This window comes from Schistocerca serialis, chromosome 11, assembly GCF_023864345.2.
Source record: "Schistocerca serialis cubense isolate TAMUIC-IGC-003099 chromosome 11, iqSchSeri2.2, whole genome shotgun sequence".
Lineage (NCBI taxonomy): Eukaryota > Metazoa > Arthropoda > Insecta > Orthoptera > Acrididae > Schistocerca > Schistocerca serialis.
This window is the reverse complement of record NC_064648.1, coordinates 42,266,827-42,287,654: the sequence shown is the minus strand read 5'-3', so window position 1 is coordinate 42,287,654 and position 20,828 is coordinate 42,266,827. Positions and strand designations below refer to the sequence as shown.

The following is a 20,828-nucleotide window of genomic DNA, read 5'->3' as shown; positions in this document are numbered from 1 at the left end:
CAATGGGATAATCTTATAGGGCATGGCAGCTATGAACAAATTAGTATTTATCCAACACAATCTTGTAGTAGGAATGTGATATGAACACCTTGCATAAACCTCTTCACTGACCTAGGGAATCTTGCACCTTCATGTCACTACATAACTCTTGGTTTTTACATTAAGTAACTAATATTTTATTTATTTCTAGTTGGCTGTGCCAGAAGATAATTCAAAAAAGTGAAAAATCCAAAAGAAGCCATCGTAATTGCCTCTAGGTGAGTAACGCTGAGGGAATCGACAAGTTTACCAATTTGTTGACCCCATTTCAATATGAAATCCAAGCAGACACCAAGGAACTGTATGCAGTATGTTTCACTCGGAGTATGGCCAATAATGTCTAGTAATTCCAGTAGCAGGTCATTTCTGATTACTTTACATCTTATAAAATGAGTCTTCAAGTGATAAGACTTTAACTGGTAGCTGCGACATTAATAAGGGTAATGTGCTGTGCAATATGGGACAAGAAGTTTGTTGGTAGTGATCACGATTTATTATTCAACTTATGTAATGTGATTAACAGTTTAGTGATACCATCACTGAATTGAATCTGAGGAAAAGGGAGTTCTCTAACAAACAGAAGTAAGTTGACATTATAAGAAAACACACGAATGGACCCAAAACAGCAGAGATGGAAATTTATCGGAAACAATTTTTCATATGGTGCACCACTGCACATTGGAACCTGCACGAAAGAGCACTTCTTAACAGTAATCTGCCTGAGGTATTGATCAGCTATAATGGTCTGCCGACCTAACCTTGAAATTTGCTTCATCTCACAGTATGATATCTTTTTTTATTGGTGGGAGTTTGTGGAAGGCTCCACCTATGTGCTTCCTCTTCCAACAACTTTGAACTATGATGCTACATGGCAATAGCAGTGAGTTTCCTAAACTGACATGCTTGTAAATGCATGGGTCAAGTCTGAAGAAGTTGAAAAGAATTGATATTTGTGATCAGTAAATGATGAATCTGATCCTAAACACAGCTGTGAGAAGCACATTAATGTTGTATGTGCAGACACAAATTGTACACAATGGGAAAATCTTATAGTTCCTTTGTAAATAAAGGCTTTTCAGGAATGTATAGAAGTAAAAATCTGACCCCAATTCTATATCTTTATTTATGACAAAGTTATAGTCCTGTGAAATCTGATGATTTTGATCACCCTGAGGAACTGATCATACAGGTATAACTTCTTTCAGTAAAATATGATAACCTTAATTTGTCTTGATGGGTTGCATTTATTATTGAATGTTCCAGAATTTTTGTCATTAAATTTGCTTTCAACACTGTACCTCTGCTGGGGCTAGAGATGGGGTGTTAATCATATCCATTTGTTCACACTTCGATTTACACATTGCATTCTATAAATGATGTGGATGGATGTGGGATGAGCCAGGGTGCAGATCTGAAGGCAGAAGCTCCCACAGGAATACTGACAACTAGCTGCTAGTGACTAGTGCTAATCTACTCACACTGCTAATTATGGGAACTGCTAATAGATTATTTTGTATGTATTTATGTATGTATGTGTGTACGAACATGTACATTTACTACTAAAATATCACTGTTACTCCTACTACATTAGTCAGCTACTTACTTTACCTAGTATCTACATATACATCGATACACCGCTATCCACCGAATGGCGCGTGGCAAAGGGTACCCCATAACCCTGATGGTCATTTCCTTTCCCATTCCACTTGCAAATACGAGGGAAAAAGACTGTATGTGCCTCCATATCAGCCCTGATTTCACGAATTTTATCTTTATAGTCTTTATGTGCAATGTATGTTGGAAACAACAAAATCGATCAGCAGTCAGCTTCAAATGGCAGTTCTCTAAATTTTCTGAATAGCATTCCTCGAAAGAACGTCACCCCTCTGTCTGGGAATTCTCATTTGAGTTTCTGATGCATCTCTGTAACACTTGTGTGTTGTTTGAACCTACCAGTAACAGATGCAGCAGCCTGCCATTGAATTGCTTCTCCAACAAAGTATTACATTGCTATCTTGCTAGCTTGCTCTTGCTAACACAGAATCTTGTTGGCCAGCATCATTATTAAGCCCTAGCATTTTATGCTACTGAGACCACAAAGACTGCATGTCACTCTTGCTGACAGAGCTAATATGTTCACTGCACAGCTGCATGTGCTACTCAGGATCACTGTTATAGTCACACATCCCATTCATAGACTTGCTCATGTGTCCACCACTATTTAAGCGGAGTTACGTATTTGCAAAGTAACAAGTGGGGTACACATCAGTGATTTCAGTGCCAACCACATGACATGGATTTCCAGAACACACAACCAGCAACACACTGTTCTGCACACTTGCTGTGGGAGCAGCACTCCATGCAGTGGACATTATCCCTGAACCTCTGGCCCTTGTGCCATGGAGGCATCTTGTTTGACCTGTGATCTCTTGGGCTACATGCGGAGGCCTTTTGTATCTTTATGATTAGTGGTCACTAACTACAATCCAGCCACTTTTCCAACTACAGCTATGCTCTAGAACACCCTACAGTTTGTTCTTTTAGCCAAACTCCCCATATGCACATCCCTGACTTCTATGCATGACATTCTCATTTCTATGAAACCCTTCTTGTGGAACAACACTACTACTGTTTCACTTACTGTACTGTCTACTTGTGATGCAAATGCATCCCTTTAATTAGTTTAAAATGGCATAATATGAGGCTCTGTGACATTAAGTCTTTGCCTGTTAGCTGTGAATCAGCTACACTCCTTTACATACTCCCCAACTTGTCCATAGCATGATAGTTTGGTTCCTTGACCTGTATGTTTGTTTGAAGAAATCAACATTTCAGTGCATGAAGAATCCTTTGTAACTGCGGAAGTTTATGAACAATGAGATCAAGAATGAGCCAGTACCAAAATTTCTGCAATTGTGTGTTGAATACTCCCAGTCTGTCCAATTTCATTCCTGTGACATGTTTATCAATGTGAACATCTCTTTCCCTTAGCAAGGTCATAAAGCATATTTCAAAAAATTAGTATTTCTTCTTTAGATCTGTCAGGACTCAAATGGTGAGGCCACACATGGCTTCATCTATGTACAATCATTCACCAAAGCCATACACAGAGTTTTTCTACTATTGAAAATTTTGTAACTAATACAACAGGTACCACAGAAGCTGCCACAATATGTACAGGTTGTGGCCAAACTATTAGGGCTGATCTACAACACACCAATTTTATCTCTTTTTCAAAACACAAAAAAAACACAAAAAAAAAGAGTAACTATGATTCACATAAGAGATAAGAACAGCCAATGTTCTTTTGAATTGTATTTATCAGGAGTTACTGAAAGGAGGAATATTACTCTAATGACCTAGACTACTACAACTTACACTTCATCTAAATGTTAATGTTGTGACCATCACACACAGCCATTATACAGTATAGTTGATATCAACATGAGCTATGGAAAACAGGATTATACTCACCACCAGTCCCTTTCCACTTCTATTTAAAGCAGTCAGCATTTAACAGGTGATATGAAAGTCAAGTGCAAGAGTATAAGAACACTCTACAATTACGAACAGCAACAAGTTCCAGAAAACTGACAATCTGTGACAATTCCACTGAATGCATCTTTTACTCTACACACTTAAAAGACTTATTACTTAACTACAAACAATACATCTGAGATGTGAATACTTACAATATTCTCAGTTACATTCATTTCCAAATTTAATTCGGGATCCTCCTTGATAAAATCAGTGGGCCAAGATATTCCCAACGGATCTTTAACAGTCTGAAAGAAGAAAACAATCTGAATTATATCTGCTTGCTAACTTCTGTGTGTATGACACAGCTCTCAATATTCCTTTCTTATGACTATCATCCAACTTTGCAGTGATTTTTATCAATTGGGAAGAGTGAGTGTCTCAATGCATCCAAATCAGTTCTTATTGCACTGATTTTGTTATCAGCGATTGTGTAGTATTTATTTGGCATACTTTCACTTTCTATTCCTGTCACATAATCTACTCTGAAATCAGAGGCCCTATGGCCTGCTCTATAGAGTGGTCATACTCCCATATACAAACTTGATATGTGTGTGTGGCAACAATTAAAAAAACTCAGATAATATAGAGATGAAAATAATCTAGCTGTAAACCCATAAACAGCACTTTTTGGTCATTTATCAAATGAATATGGCATTCCACACATTATCATCAAAATTAACCAAATTTAATGCTATTTACACAGCTTCTTTCTCTGTCACCATGTATTTTCAGTGCCTGCTCTTTAGGAAACAATGCAAATTTATCTCATGTGTACTGGAGGAAAATCATAATGAATTACATACACCCAATGCAGGGTTTCAGTAATGATGTAAATACTACAGTGAATAGTGACTGGGAACTCTACAATATACCCATCACGTATCATAGTTCCCCATCATCTGTTACAGCACTGTGACACAGAGACATGTAACAAGATTAACAATTACTTCCAAGAGGAAGTCTTCCTTGCTCTGTTGACACCAAATACATACTTAAGGCATTCATTACATAGAACCATAATAAAAAAAGTTAATGCAAGGGTAATGGTTCATAAAGATTTGCTTGTAACAAGTGCTGTTAAAATACTATTGGTAATAACCTACAAATGACACATCTAACTAGAGTCAACTGGACAATCACAAACATTCTTGAAAATAGCTGGTACCATAGGTTACAATTTTACACTATCCATGATAATTTAGCTCTAATGCCCCATATTTGTGTCATGACATTCTTACAACACTTCCTCCACAATACAGTGCTTGTGTGAAAACTTACATTATGCTCAGACCCATCAGCATGTTGTTTCAGTTCGGGATCTTGCTTTACCCAAACACTAGGCCCTTCAGTCTTTTCCGTCTTTAATGTGTCTTAGAGAGAGAGAGAGAGAGAGACTTTTAAACAGATCTTGTGTAGAAGCTGTTATGGCCATAACAATTATATATATATATATATATATATATATATATATATATATATATATATATAATAGAGGGAAACATTCCACGTGGGAAAAATATATCTAAAAAGAAAGATGATCTGATACTACAGTGAATAGTGCGCGCGCACACACACACACACACACACACACACACACACACACACACACACACACACACAGACATATTTAAATATGTCTGCTTGTGTCTGTATATGTGTGGATGGATATGTGTGTGTGTGGGCGCGAGTGTATACCCGTCCTGTTTTCCCCAGAAGGTAAGTCTTTCCGCTCCCAGGATTGGAATGACTCCTTACCCTCTCCCTTAAAACCCACATCCTTTCGTCTTTCCCTCTCCTTCCCTCTTTCCTGATGAGGCAACAGTTTGTTGCGAAAGCTTGAATTTTGTGTGTATGTTTGTGTGTCTATCGACCTGCCAGCACTTTCATTTGGTAAGTCACATCATCTTTGTTTTTATATATATATATATATATATATATATATATATATATATATATATATATAATTAATTATTAGTGTTATGGCCATAACAGCTTCTACACAAGATCTGTTTAAAAGTCTCTCTCTCTCTCTCTCTCTCTCTCTCTCTCTCTCTCTCTCTCTCTCTCTCTAAGACACATTAAAGACGGAAAAGACTGAAGGGCCTAGTGAACTCCGCCAAAGCTGGTCCCAAGCCCAGTTGGAAAAGGAGGAGGGGGAGGAGTAACACCTCGTTAAAAAACCTTGGTTCACCTGGCCCGGGTGATAGTACCTCGTGAGGGTCCCTAGCCAGGGAAATGGTGAAGACCTCAACGGCAGTGAAGGCGGCGATGAAGATCATCAGAACAGCGGAACTGGCGGAAGAGTCAGGCTTTTATATAAAAGCACCAGACTGTAGCGTCTGTTCCCACAGTGGGCGGCTGCAAAAGGCGTCTGTCCCACATGTTAGTGGCGGCCTCACTTATAATTCTAAGCTAAATGCTTGAATTTTTATCATCGAAAGGATCAACTACCTTTCCCCAAACCAAACTTTAACCTAAGACATGATGGTAAATTTCAAAATGGAAACTACTCCAGGAAGTAACCAATCTTCCATCGCTATTCATGGCGGTGCAACTAGGCCTTTGGATTCTGGAGAGCCTAGAACATCACGTAAGGAAGAGTCGGAGCTTCCGAGTAATTCTTCAAAGATAAGACCCAAGAAAAAACATCTACTGGGGACTCTGAATATCAACACACTTATGAAAGTTGGAAAACAAACACCTAACGGACGCTCTCAATCAACGCAACATACTTATATTAGCTCTTCAAGAAACAAGGTATCTGGACGAAAATGCATTTGAATCAGGTGGATACAGGATCTACAAAGGAAAACCAGCCATTAAAAATTCCAATAATACGACTATATTAGGGACCGCATTTATGGTCAAACAGCAACTTACGGAATCAATAACTAATTTTAGCTTCCCATCAGAACGAATTTCATTACTGACGTTCAAGTCAGGCAATAAACGCTACACTATTATAAATGCACATGCACCTATTAACCAACATAACAGAACAAATGTTGACAAAGTGGAAGATTTCTGGGAAATGCTTGAACACGAAACATCCATATTACCAAAAGAACATATAAAAATTTTAGTGCGAGACTTTAATGCACAAGTTGGCAAAGAAATAAAATTTAAATCAGTAGTTGGAGATTATCCAGCACATGCAAGAACCAACAGAAATGGGGAAAGACATAGATTTTTGTAGACAGTTTAATCTAAAATTAATGTCGACATGTTTCAGGAAACTTGCAAGAAAGAAAAAGACGTGGGTATCACCTAATCCAAATCAAGGTGAATATCAGTTGGACCATGTGGCAATAATGACTCGCAACTACAAGGAAATCTTGGATGTCAGAGTGAGGAAGGGCCTAAACATAGACTCAGATCATTATCTGACAGAAATAAAGACCATGTTCCAACCAAACAAACCTAAACCAAAACCAAGAAGATTTCCAAGAGTAAACACTAAATTTCTCCTGCAAAAGCAGGACAAATTCTGTCTATACTAAACACAAGAAAAATGGATATAATTGGGAAGAAATTAAAGAAACAATGATAGAGTCAGTTAAAGAAATGGGACAGCCACGAAGAATACCAAAACACAGATGGTGAAATGAGCTGTGTGATGAAGCAATTGACAATCGACTAAAGGCGTGGAAAAAATGGAACAGCAATAAGAAACACGAATACTGGGAAGAGTTTAAGGAAGAAAGGAAAAAGACAGCAAAAATCTTCAGATCAATGAAAAGAAAATATGACAAAGACAGATTAGAAGAAATGGATTCTGATTTCAAAAGGAACAACACTAGAGACTTCTATAAGACTTTCAGAGAAGTTTTAACAGGATTCCAGTCACCAAGTTTACATTTTAAAGATAAAAATGGAAAAATGGTTTTAAGCAATAAAGAGAACTGCCAAATCTTAGCTGAATACTTTGAAAATCTATTAAATTGTGAGGAGCCTAATGACAGGTTACAATTTCAAAAACCACAACATGAAAATCCACCATCGGAACCACCTACAGTAGAAGAAATAGAAAAGATTATCAAAGCATTGAAGAATAACAAAGCACCAGGTGAGGATGGGATAGTGGCAGAAATGTGGAAACTAGGGGGCTTATCCAAATGTCAGAAAATTCACAAAGTAATTAAAGACATTTGGACAAAAGGAATCATACCCAGTGACTGGAAACAAGCATTGATCCGCCCTCTCCATAAAAAAGGAGATAAAACAGACACCAACAACTACAGGGGCATATCCTTGTTACCAGTGACATACAAAATACTTTCTAAAGCACTTTTAAATAGAATAGAGGAACAAGCAGGACCTAATATAGGAGATTATCAAGCAGGATTTAGAAAAGGTAGATCATGTGCAGAACAGATTCTTAATTTAAAAACAATTTTGAGAGTGAGAGCTATACAAAATAAAAATACAGTAGTTACTTTCGTAGGAAGGCCTACGACTCAGTTGACAGACAAACACTATTCCAGATACTTTATAAATCAGGGATAGATGAAAACACCAGAAGATTTGTTGAACAAACGCTCACAGATACAACATCAAGAATTAAGTTTCAAGGCGAAATTTCTGAACCATTCAAAATCAAAACAGGAGTTCGACAAGGTGACGGACTGTCCCCAATTCTCTTTAACTTGGTTTTAGATAAAGTAGTAAAAACATGGGAAAACACATTAAAAAACAGAGGCACAAAGGGTATAAGCATGGGCCAAGGAAAGAACAAATTTGAAGTAAAATGTTTAGCCTTTGCGGATGATATGGCATTGATAACTGAAAACCGAACAGACGCAACAGTTATGCTTGATATGTTACATGAGATTGCTGAAAAGACTGGGCTAAAAATATCCTACGAAAAAACCAAGTATATAGAACACAAACATAATACAGAAAAGTTTATGAAAACAAAGTATGGAAAAATTAAAAGAGTTGATAGATTCAAATACCTGGGGGAGTGGATCCAAGCCAATGGACTGGATAACACGACAAATAAAGAAAGAATAAAAAAGTTGGAATCTGCATATAAATTAACACAAAACTACTACAATAAGAAATCAATATCCATACAAGCAAAGATTAAACATTATAATTCAGTTATTAGGACACAAGCAACATATGGATCAGAGTGCCTAACATTGAATAAGAAAGGCGAATTAAGAGAACTAGAAAAAAAGAGAGAGAGAAATATTAAGAAAAATTTTAGGTCCTGAGAAAAACAAGGAAAACAGGTGGATTAAAAGGAGAAATGAAGACCTATACAAAAATACAGAAAAGATCACAGATACAATGAGGAAGAGACGGCTAAAATTTTATGGACATTTAAAAAGAATGGAAGAAACACGAATTACAAAGAAAATTTTTAATTACGTTAGTAAGCTGAAAAACACCGTAGGATGGATAGAAGCAGTAAAGAAAGACGCCAACAAAATAGGTGCTACAGAAGAAATAATACGTGACAGTAATAACTTTAGGCTACTTATAGAAAACGCAAACTATGAAGAAGATGCGCCAAAACCTCGACCCAAGAGAGTGTGGACAGATGAACAGAGACGAGCAGTTGGCGAGAAAATGAAGAAGTACTGGGAAGAATGGAAGAAAAAGAAACACAATAAGTCTTAAGTTGTATGTGGTCCATAGCTGGCCACATTCATAATTATATATATATATAATAGAGGGAAACATTCCACGTGCAAAAAATACATCTAAAAACAAAGGTGATGTGACTTATCAAACGAAAACGCTGGCAGGTCGATATACACACAAACTAACACAAACAAACACACAAAATTCAAGCTTTCGCAACAAACTGTTGCCTCGTCAGGAAAGAGGGAAGGAGAGGGAAAGACGAAAGGATGTGGGTTTTAAGGGAGAGGGTAAGGAGTCATTCCAATCCCGGGAGCAGAAAGACTTACCTTAGGGGGAAAAAAGGACGGGTATACACTCGCGCGCGCACACACACACATATCCATCCACACATATACAGACACACGCAGACATATTTAAAGACCACTTTAAATATGTCTGCTTTGTGTGTGTGTGTGTGTGTGTGTGTGTGTGTGTGTGTGTGTGTGTGTGTGTGTGTGTGTGTGTGTGTGTGTGTGTGTGTGTGTGCGCACGCGCGCGCGAGTGTATACCCGTCCTTTTTTCCCCCTAAGGTAAGTCTTTCCACTCCCGGGATTGGAATGACTCCTTACCCTCTCCCTTAAAACCCACATCCTTTCGTCTTTCCCTCTCCTTCCCTCTTTCCTGATGAGGCAACAGTTTGTTGCGAAAGCTTGAATTTTGTGTGTTTGTTTGTATTAGTTTGTGTGTCTATCGACCTGCCAGCACTTCGTTTGGTAAGTTACATCATCTTTGTTTTTATATATATATATATATATATATATATATATATATATATATATATATATATATATATATATATAAAAAGAAAGATGATGAAACTTACCAAAAGCGCTGGCAGGTCGATAGACACACAAACAAACACAAACATACACACAAAATTCTAGCTTTCGCAACCAATGGTTGCCTCGTCAGGAAAGAGGGAAGGAGAAGGAAAGACAAAAGGATATGGGTTTTAAGGGAGAGGGTAAGGAGTCATTCCAATCCCGGGAGCGGAAAGACTTACCTTAGGGGGAAAAAAGGACAGGTATACACTCGCACACACACACATATCCATCCACACATACACAGACACAAGCAGACATTTGTAAAGGCAAAGAGTTTGGGCAGAGATGTCAGTCGGGGCGGATGTACAGAGGCAAAGATGAAGTTGAAAGACAGGTGGGGTATGAGCGGCGGCAAATTGAAATTAGAAATTAGCGGAGATTGAGGCCTGGCGGATAGCGAGAAGAAAGGATATGCTGAAGGGCAAGTTCCCATCTCCGGAGTTCTGACAGGTTGGTGTTAGTGGGAAGTATCCAGATAACCCGGACGGTGTAACACTGTGCCAAGATGTGCTGGCCGTGCACCAAGGCATGTTTAGCCACAGGGTGATCCTCATTACCAACAAACACTGTCTGCCTGTGTCCATTCATGCGAATGGACAGTTTGTTGCTGGTCATTCCCACATAGAACGCTTCACAGTGTAGGCAGGTCAGTTGGTAAATCACGTGGGTGCTTTCACACGTGGCTCTGCCTTTGATCGTGTACACCTTCCGGGTTACAGGACTGGAATAGGTGGTGGTGGGAGGGTGCATGGGACAGGTTTTACACCGGGGGCGGTTACAGGGGTAGGAGCCAGAGGGTAGGGAAAGTGGTTTGGGGATTTCATAGGGATGAACTAAGAGGTTGCGAAGGTTAGGTGGACGGCGGAAAGACACTCTTGGTGGAGTGGGGAGGATTTCATGAAGGATGGATCTCATTTCAGGGCAGGATTTGAGGAAGTCGTATCCCTGCTGGAGAGCCACATTCAGAATCTGATCCAGTCCCGGAAAGTATCCTGTCACAAGTGGGGCACTTTTGGGGTTCTTCTGTGGAAGGTTCCGGGTTTGAGGAGATGAGGATGTGGCTCTGGTTATTTGCTTCTGTACCAGGTCGGGAGGGTAGTTACGGGATGCAAAAGCTGTTTTTAGGTTGTTGGTGTAATGGTTCAAGGATTCCGGACTGGAGCAGATTCGTTTGCCACGAAGACCTAGGCTGTAGGGAAGGGACCGTTTGATGTGGAATGGGTGGCAGCTGTCATAATGGAGGTACTGTTGCTTGTTGGTGGGTTTAATGTGGACGGACGTGTGAAGCTGGCCATTGGACAGGTGGAGGTCAACGTCAAGGAAAGTGGCATGGGATTTGGAGTAGGACCAGGTGAATCTGATGGAACCAAAGGAGTTGAGGTTGGAGAGGAAATTCTGGAGTTCTTCTTCACTGTGAGTCCAGATCACGAAAATGTCATCAATAAATCTGTACCAAACTTCGGGTTGGCAGGCCTGGGTAACCAGGAAGGCTTCCTCTAAGCGACCCATGAATAGGTTGGCATACGAGGGGGCCATCCTGGTACCCATGGCTGTTCCCTTTAATTGTTGGTATGTCTGGCCTTCAAAAGTGAAGAAGTTGTGGGTCAGGATGAAGCTGGCTAAGGTAATGAGGAAAGAGGTTTTAGGTAGGGCGGCAGGTGATCGGCGTGAAAGGAAGTGCTCCATCGCAGCGAGGCCCTGGATATGCGGAATATTTGTGTATAAGGAAGTGGCATCAATGGTTACTAGGATGGTTTCCGGGGGTAACAGACTGGGTAGGGATTCCAGGCGTTTGAGAAAGTGGTTGGTGTCTTTGATGAAGGATGGGAGACTGCATGTAATGGGTTGAAGGTGTTGATCTACGTAGGCAGAGATGCGTTCGGTGGGGGCTTGGTAACCAGCTACAATGGGACGGCCGGGATGATTGGGTTTGTGAATTTTGGGAAGAAGGTAGAAGGTAGGGGTGCGGGGTGTTGGTGGGGTCAGGAGGTTGATGGAGTCGGGTGAAAGGTTTTGTAGGGGGCCTAAGGTTCTGAGGATTCCTTGAAGCTCCGCCTGGACATCCGGAATGGGATTGCCTTGGCAAACTTTGTACGTAGTGTTGTCTGAAAGCTGACGCAGTCCCTCAGCCACATCCTCCCGGCGATCAAGTACCACAGTTGTGGAACCCTTGTCCGCCGGAAGAATGACGATGGATCGGTCAGCCTTCAGATCACGGATAGCCTGGGCTTCAGCAGTGGTGATGTTGGGAGTAGGATTAAGGTTTTTTAAGAATGATTGAGAGGCAAGGCTGGAAGTCAGAAATTCCTGGAAGGTTAGGAGAGGGTGATTTTGAGGAAGAGGAGGTGGGTCCCGCTGTGACGGAGGACGGAACTGTTCCAGGCATGGTTCAATTTGTATAGTGTCTTGGGGAGTTGGATCATTAGGAGTAGGATTAGGATCATTTTTCTTCGTGGCAAAGTGATATTTCCAGCAGAGAGTACGGGTGTAGGACAGTAAATCTTTGACGAGGGCTGTTTGGTTAAATCTGGGAGTGGGGCTGAAGGTGAGGCCTTTGGATAGGACAGAGGTTTCGGATTGGGAGAGAGGTTTGGAGGAAAGGTTAACAACTGAATTGGGGTGTTGTGGTTCCAGATTGCGTTGATTGGAATTTTGAGGTTTTGGAGGGAGTGGAGCTGGAAGTGGGAGATTGAGTAGATGGGAGAGACTGGGTTTGTGTGCAATGAGAGGAGGTTGAGGTTTGCTGGAAAGGTTGTGAAGGGTGAGTGAGTTGCCTTTCCGGAGGTGGGAAACCAGGAGATTGGATAGTTTTTTAAGGTGGAGGGTGGCATGCTGCTCTAATTTGCGGTTGGCCTGTAGGAGGATGCTCTGAACAACAGGTGTGGATGTGGGAGAGGAAAGATTGAGGATTTTTATAAAGGATAGGAGTTGATGGGCGTGTTGATTGGCTGAGTGGATGTGTAGGTGCGATGGAGCACTTCCTTTCACGCCGATCACCTGCCGCCCTACCTAAAACCTCTTTCCTCATTACCTTAGCCAGCTTCATCCTGACCCACAACTTCTTCACTTTTGAAGGCCAGACATACCAACAATTAAAGGGAACAGCCATGGGTACCAGGATGGCCCCCTCGTATGCCAACCTATTCATGGGTCGCTTAGAGGAAGCCTTCCTGGTTACCCAGGCCTGCCAACCCGAAGTTTGGTACAGATTTATTGATGACATTTTCGTGATCTGGACTCACAGTGAAGAAGAACTCCAGAATTTCCTCTCCAACCTCAACTCCTTTGGTTCCATCAGATTCACCTGGTCCTACTCCAAATCCCATGCCACTTTCCTTGACGTTGACCTCCACCTGTCCAATGGCCAGCTTCACACGTCCGTCCACATTAAACCCACCAACAAGCAACAGTACCTCCATTATGACAGCTGCCACCCATTCCACATCAAACGGTCCCTTCCCTACAGCCTAGGTCTTCGTGGCAAACGAATCTGCTCCAGTCCGGAATCCTTGAACCATTACACCAACAACCTAAAAACAGCTTTTGCATCCCGTAACTACCCTCCCGACCTGGTACAGAAGCAAATAACCAGAGCCACATCCTCATCTCCTCAAACCCGGAACCTTCCACAGAAGAACCCCAAAAGTGCCCCACTTGTGACAGGATACTTTCCGGGACTGGATCAGATTCTGAATGTGGCTCTCCAGCAGGGATACGACTTCCTCAAATCCTGCCCTGAAATGAGATCCATCCTTCATGAAATCCTCCCCACTCCACCAAGAGTGTCTTTCCGCCGTCCACCTAACCTTCGCAACCTCTTAGTTCATCCCTATGAAATCCCCAAACCACTTTCCCTACCCTCTGGCTCCTACCCCTGTAACCGCCCCCGGTGTAAAACCTGTCCCATGCACCCTCCCACCACCACCTATTCCAGTCCTGTAACCCGGAAGGTGTACACGATCAAAGGCAGAGCCACGTGTGAAAGCACCCACGTGATTTACCAACTGACCTGCCTACACTGTGAAGCGTTCTATGTGGGAATGACCAGCAACAAACTGTCCATTCGCATGAATGGACACAGGCAGACAGTGTTTGTTGGTAATGAGGATCACCCTGTGGCTAAACATGCCTTGGTGCACGGCCAGCACATCTTGGCACAGTGTTACACCGTCCGGGTTATCTGGATACTTCCCACTAACACCAACCTGTCAGAACTCCGGAGATGGGAACTTGCCCTTCAGCATATCCTTTCTTCTCGCTATCCGCCAGGCCTCAATCTCCGCTAATTTCTAATTTCAATTTGCCGCCGCTCATACCCCACCTGTCTTTCAACTTCATCTTTGCCTCTGTACATCCGCCCCGACTGACATCTCTGCCCAAACTCTTTGCCTTTACAAATGTCTGCTTGTGTCTGTGTATGTGTGGATGGATATGTGTGTGTGTGCGAGTGTATACCTGTCCTTTTTTCCCCCTAAGGTAAGTCTTTCCGCTCCCAGGATTGGAATGACTCCTTACCCTCTCCCTTAAAACCCATATCCTTTTGTCTTTCCTTCTCCTTCCCTCTTTCCTGACGAGGCAACCATTGGTTGCGAAAGCTAGAATTTTGTGTGTATGTTTGTGTTTGTTTGTGTGTCTATCGACCTGCCAGCGCTTTTGTTTGGTAAGTTTCATATATATATATATATATATATATATATATATATATATATATATATAGAAACAGGCAGTGAGAAAATGTGGTGCCACAATTCATATATTTGAAACCAAAGCTTTGTTTATTCTTGAAGGCAAGCACAACAGTGTGTGACTGACCCCAAAATATCAATCAAAATTATTTCTTACATACCAAGCAGCAACCAGCATAAGCTGTAACCATACATATTACAGAAGTGGATGTGTTTTCCGTCACGTCTTAACCACTGGTTCGACTTCAATGAAGCCAGGTACACATATTACTATCTAAACTAAAATACTAAGAAAGTAAGAACCAGCAACCTCCTATGGAGGTGGGCAGGATGATGTGACAAGAGGAAGGGAAGAACAACAGACAGAGAGGGAGATGGCAGGAACAGATGGACAGAGAAGCTAGCAGATGGACAGAGGCAGTCGGCTGATTGAAGGCACCAAACTACTAGATCTCTCCATCCCTACTTCCTCAAACAGGCAGGCAGGTCTACATGACTGTTGGTATTAGACAGCCTACCACAAACAATCCAGAGGAAGAAAACCCAAATGTCTATGAAAGGTCACAAACCAATATAAGGAACAAAAAGAAAAAAGGGAAACAGAGCACTAAAGGTAGGCAAGGTGCCCCATTTCGGGAGCAGCAAGAAGCACCACAGAGCAGGAGCAGAATGCAATGAGGGGACATACATCCCCAGGCCCGCCATTTACCAGAGGTACTTCACTCAGAAACTGCCTCGGAATGACTATCAATACGGACAGGGCAAGAGAAGTACAGAGACGAAAGATTAATGTGAGAGGAGGGAAGAAAACTAAAAGAGCAGGTAGGCTGAGAACCAGGCTGGTCCACCAAGCCCAGATAGCAGCAGCCTGGTCTCAGCAGAAGAGGCAACAGAGTGTTCTGGTTCTGCCAACCCCTCAATGAGCTGATAAGGTTCAGTTGCCCTCCCTTAAAGAGAGCGACATAAGCCTTCTTCATGAAATAAATGTAGAACTAAGTCAGCCACTGAGGCATCATCTCTTAACACCAGGGGTAGTGAGTTAAGGAGTTTAAGATTCTGCCACAGGGTGGCTAGGTTGAACAGCACAGCAAAATGTAGACCACTGTTGAACGAGATTGATGACAGTGAGGTGGCACTGGAGGAGGTGGCCATGAGTCAACCAGATACAGCTGATGTGGAGCCACCAAACGATGGTTGAATGCTTGTGAGACGCTTGCTTGGAGGACCTCCATAGATTCGTAGTCTCCTTATCACTGGTTGTCTGAATTCACAGTGATTAATTCTGTAATTCAGGTTCCTAAAACTTGGGTGTAATGCCGACCAGAGGTTGTTTCCAGAATACTAATTACCAGAGCCAGTTTACTGGTAGCCCATATGGGCAAGCTGTCAGCAAGTTCATTCTCAGAGATCCCAACATGACCCAGAGTCCAAACAAATATCACTAAGCATCCACATTGCTCAAGGGAATACTGGTTAGCAATGACTAAGGGATGCTGAGGGTAATACTGGTTGAAAGCTTTCAAACTGGTCAAGAGGCTGCTGCAGATGAAGGACCCACCAGTGGAGGGAAGAATATGCTCAAGAGCACAAGAGATGGCTACCAACACTACAGCTTCCAGCAAGGAAGGCAGTTCAGTATGACCCATGACAGTGTAAGCAAGCCCGTGATCAGCAACCATCAAGCAATCAGTATAGACTACTGCTGATCTCCGGGATGTACCAAGGATGGACAAAAATGGGTGGCAGAGGGCCTCAGGAGGGACCGTGTCTCTCAGACCTCATGATGGGTCAAGACAAAGCTGTGACCAATGGGTTCCCCACAGAGGTGTATGTGAGTGGGCCTAGAGGAGAGGTGGAGGAAGAAATAACTGGAGTTCGGAGGGGAGGGACAGTGTGTGGACTGCGATCAAAATCCCTGACCCGGGTCACCATTGTGGAAGATGGGTTTCCGTGTTTGGAAAGAGGGAACGATAGTTTCGATACTGAGGAGAGTTGCAAACATAGGTAGCATAAGTGAGAAGCTGTTGTTGGCACCTGATACACAATGAATGGACCCCAGCCTCCATGTGTTATCTGTCTACAGGACTACTTCAAAAGGCTCTTGTTGCAAATCAAACCCCACAGTGGTGAATCAGATCCTGTATCCACAATGATGACGATGATGATGCTGTGCCATATGCCAGACTCCCATAACAAAGACAGGGTTTTATTATGGATTTGTAAGGCTGCAGAAGCGTAGTGCACTCTGCACCCCTGCTGGTGTTACTCAGGTGACAAAGCGTACTGAGGTGCAGCAAGCACTTTCACCTACACTGCAAAAGATTCGGAATTCATGTCAACTAAGAATCAAAGACCAGTCCTAAAAAGCAGTAAGTTCCTGCCACATTGAGTAGTTTGTCATCAACATAAAGTTCTGGTTGTGGACGAACCATACAATGTTGACAGAAAAATGTAACCTGGGTCTTGGAAGCTGAATACCAAAAGCCACGGGTGAGTGCCCATGGCCACGTCTTTCGTATGGCGCCTTACAGTCTATATTCAGCCACATCCACACTAGAGGAGCAATAGTAAGAGGCAGAAATAGTCAGCATACAAGGAGGGTGATACTGATGACCTCACAGCTGGAAGTGACCATTGATGGCTTGTAGAAAGACAAGGACACTCAGTACAGGGCTCTGTAGAACTCCATTCTCTTGTATATGGAAAGTGTTGTGGGAAGCACCATCTAGAACCCAGAACATACACTGTGACAGGAGGTTCTAGATGAAAATTGGGAGTGGATTCAACACACCCCACCTGTGTAAGGTAGCAAGGATATGGTGTCACTGCCTTGTGTCATACAGCTTTTGCAGGTTGAAGAAGACAGCTGTAATGAACTGACACTGGGTACAAGCTGGTAGGCTGTCAGATTGCAGGCAAAACAGATTGTCAGTAGTGGAACAGCTTTGGCGAAAATCACATGGGTATGCAGCCAGACAACCCTGAGACTCAGGGAGCCACACAGCCACCAGCTCACTGTGCATTCAAGCAATTTATGGAAAACGTTGGTCAAACTTACTGGGAGATAACTGCCAATCTCTAGAGGTGCTAACCCAGTCTCAGCACTGTTACAATAATGCTTTTAATGGCTGTGATGGGAACTGGTCCTCGTTCCAGACCCAGTTACATATGGCAAGGATATGATGCTGACAATCCACTGATAGGTGCTTGATCATTTGGTTGTGGATGTGACCTCGCTCTGGAGCTGTATCAGGCCGGAGGGCTAGGACACTGATTAATTCCCATTCATTCAATGAATGGAGCTTCATACAGCTCCAGGTGGCATGTAGTAAAAGGTAATTGCCTTTGCTCCACCCATTGCTTGAGAACATGAGAGACAGGTTGATAATTCTCAGATGCTGAGACTCGAGCATATGAAGAGCAACATGTTCAGCCATGGTGTCTGGGTCAGTGAAGACAGATCAATTTCAAGGTAATGGCAGATACACCTACTAGTGTCTAGTACATGTAGGCATGTCTCATCTTAGGTCAAACCTGCAAAGGAAAGGTATGTGGTCCGATGACTGAAACATGCAGCTCCCAGCGTTCTTGTTTACATCATTTCATCAGGGGGCAGACCCAGGCATGAAGCCACTTGAAGTAAATAAGATGCTCCATCGATTTGTGTCACTTACGGTGCTGGAGAGCCTGCCTACTATTGCTAATGGCCTCTGCAATCTCTGATGACTGCCAAGGTACTCTTGTCAGAACAGGCCCAAGGAACAGGGGATTGCTAAATCACCTGTCAAATGAATGGCTGGAATTATATTCTGGACTGCCTTGTTGATGTCTCCAAGCAGCAGGGAGTCAAGGCCACATGAAAGGCAAAAGCACTCCAGTCAGCAATGTTGAGAGCCCATCTGGGCATGCATCCATGCTGAGGAAGGGACAGGAGGATTGTGGAATGGTTGATACCACACAGGTCAGTATGAACTCCCCAGTGGATGGATGGGAGAAGCCAAAAGCTGCAAATGGAAAGGTCAATGACAGAGAAAACTGTGTGCCATGCTGAAGTGTGTGGGGTATCAGTATTTAACAGGCAAAGTTAAAGTTGTGCCAGTAACTTTCAGAGGCCCTTACAACAACCAGTGATCATGGTTAAAACCCACATAGGGTTGTGTGTATCGAAATTGCCCAAGATTAGGAAAGATTGGGGGGGGGGGAGGGAGGGAGGGAGATAAACCAATGCAAATAGTATGTCATGAGATGCTTTATCATCAGGAGTGAGGTAAACACTGCAGACAGTACTGTACTGAAATGCACTTACCCGAACAGTCACAGCCTCCAAAGCTGTATCAAGGGGCTAAAGTTTGCTATACAGTGTATCCAGACCATATGTGCAAACTCTATTCAGAGTTCCATTGTGTGGAGCAAACTGGGGCCTCAGGGGTTGCTGGTATCTCTGCCTTGGCCACAGGAGTTGAACAGGTGGGATCTACTAGTGTGGGGGTTCACTGGAAGGTCCTCCTCCTCTAAGCACTTATCTTCTCCTTAGAGAATTTTGATGATGCCAAGGGCTTCTCTGAATCAGTTTCAGGTAAAGATGATGATCATAAAGCAGTGTGGCCAACAGCCTGTGTGTCCTTCAGCCACCTGTTGGTGTTCAGTCGTAGACCAGTGCAAACCAGGGACAGAAGTGTCCCCGAGGACCCCTTCCTGGTAAGAGAAGCCAGAAGCTCATTTGTCTCCGGGCTGGGAGGTGGGGACATATGTCCCTGGTGGACGGGAAGCTATCGACCCCAAAGCAGGTGTGGAGAAAGCAGCAAAAGGGGAGCCCCCAAACCATCAGGGGGGCAGTGATGGTTGAGTGGCCCTGAGGACCCACTACAGAAACAGTAACAGGAAGAAGTACCATTGGCAAAGGGGAAATGTTTTTGTAGTTGTAGCATATGACATTTAGTACATGCTGGGGGCAACTGCTTGCACATCCTTTTGGCATCTCTGACAGTAGGCTTGTCCTGAGTCCTGTATTCTTGTTCTTTCTTCACTCTCTAGAAAACAGTGTAATCTGGCGAGCTTTCTACAATGGACACAGATGGGGAGAGGCACGCGAGGCATTTGCAAGCGATACTCATCCACAGTCTCTACGGATGGAGTTAGTGCTGCAATGCAAAAGATGTGCCCAAACTCCAGACGTTTTAAGCACAACAAAGGGGGGAAGGGTAGGGGTGGGGGGTGAGAGACCTACCATTTCACATCCCATCTGAATACTGTCACCTTGACCTTTTCAGCCAATGAATCACCCTAAAAGACCCTTCTGCTTCTCTCCAGTGTCACAGTCACAGTACTGAAGTGGTGAATTATGGATCCTATGTAAGTGACAAATTTAATTATTTTACAATTGACTGTAATTGTGAATTTGTCTTTAGCCCATACAAATAAAAATAAATATAATTGTTTTGCTTGTACCACTAGCAATCCTGTAGAAGTCACAGAAAACAACTCACATATATGCCATATGGACATCCATGGTCGTTGTCCTAGGAACCTGAAACTAGAGAGAAATTATCAGTGTTAATGAACAGGCACAAGGAATGGCCTTTGATGTAAAAAGCAGTGACCACTTGTTTCATGTGCAGTAGAGTACAAATCCACAGCTGGTTTACTCTTCTTCACTTTTCCGAGTCAAATAGTGTAATGATGCAGTCACACTCTTGGTAGAATTATAGCTGTCAGTGAATATCTATGCACGCCACTCAAGTTAAGTTTACAGCAATTTCCCTCTTTTTACATCCATATTTGTTCTTCCACGATTTTCCTGATATCTCTTACTTGATGGGTGGACTTTCTCTGCATCCACCATGTCTAATATCACAAATTTATCCCTACAAAAGAATTACATAAAAAATGTAATTTTTGGACCACTCAACTGAAAGATTATCGTGGCATTTGTTGTAAAGGAAAAAAAGCTAATTGAGTGGTGCAATGTGTGTGGAACAAATACAGCACTTCTGCAGTAGCAATATTAGCAGGTGCATAAATATATTTGTGCTAATAATTTTCTTTTACTGTGCCTTTCTGTGTGGAAACCAATACTGTAAGCTTTTCTCTATCTGTATTTAGCTTT

General features: G+C 42.5%; 1 protein-coding gene across 1 annotated transcript in view; it reads right to left on the bottom strand.

The window, feature by feature from the left end:
• LOC126427283 (zinc finger protein 492-like) overlaps nt 1-20,828 on the bottom strand; it is a 95,772-nt gene that overhangs the window by 55,364 nt on the left and 19,580 nt on the right. The window contains exon 4 of the mRNA XM_050089559.1: nt 3,732-3,824. Coding sequence (XP_049945516.1) covers nt 3,732-3,824 — 93 coding nt within the window. The remainder of the gene's footprint in view (nt 1-3,731; nt 3,825-20,828) is intronic.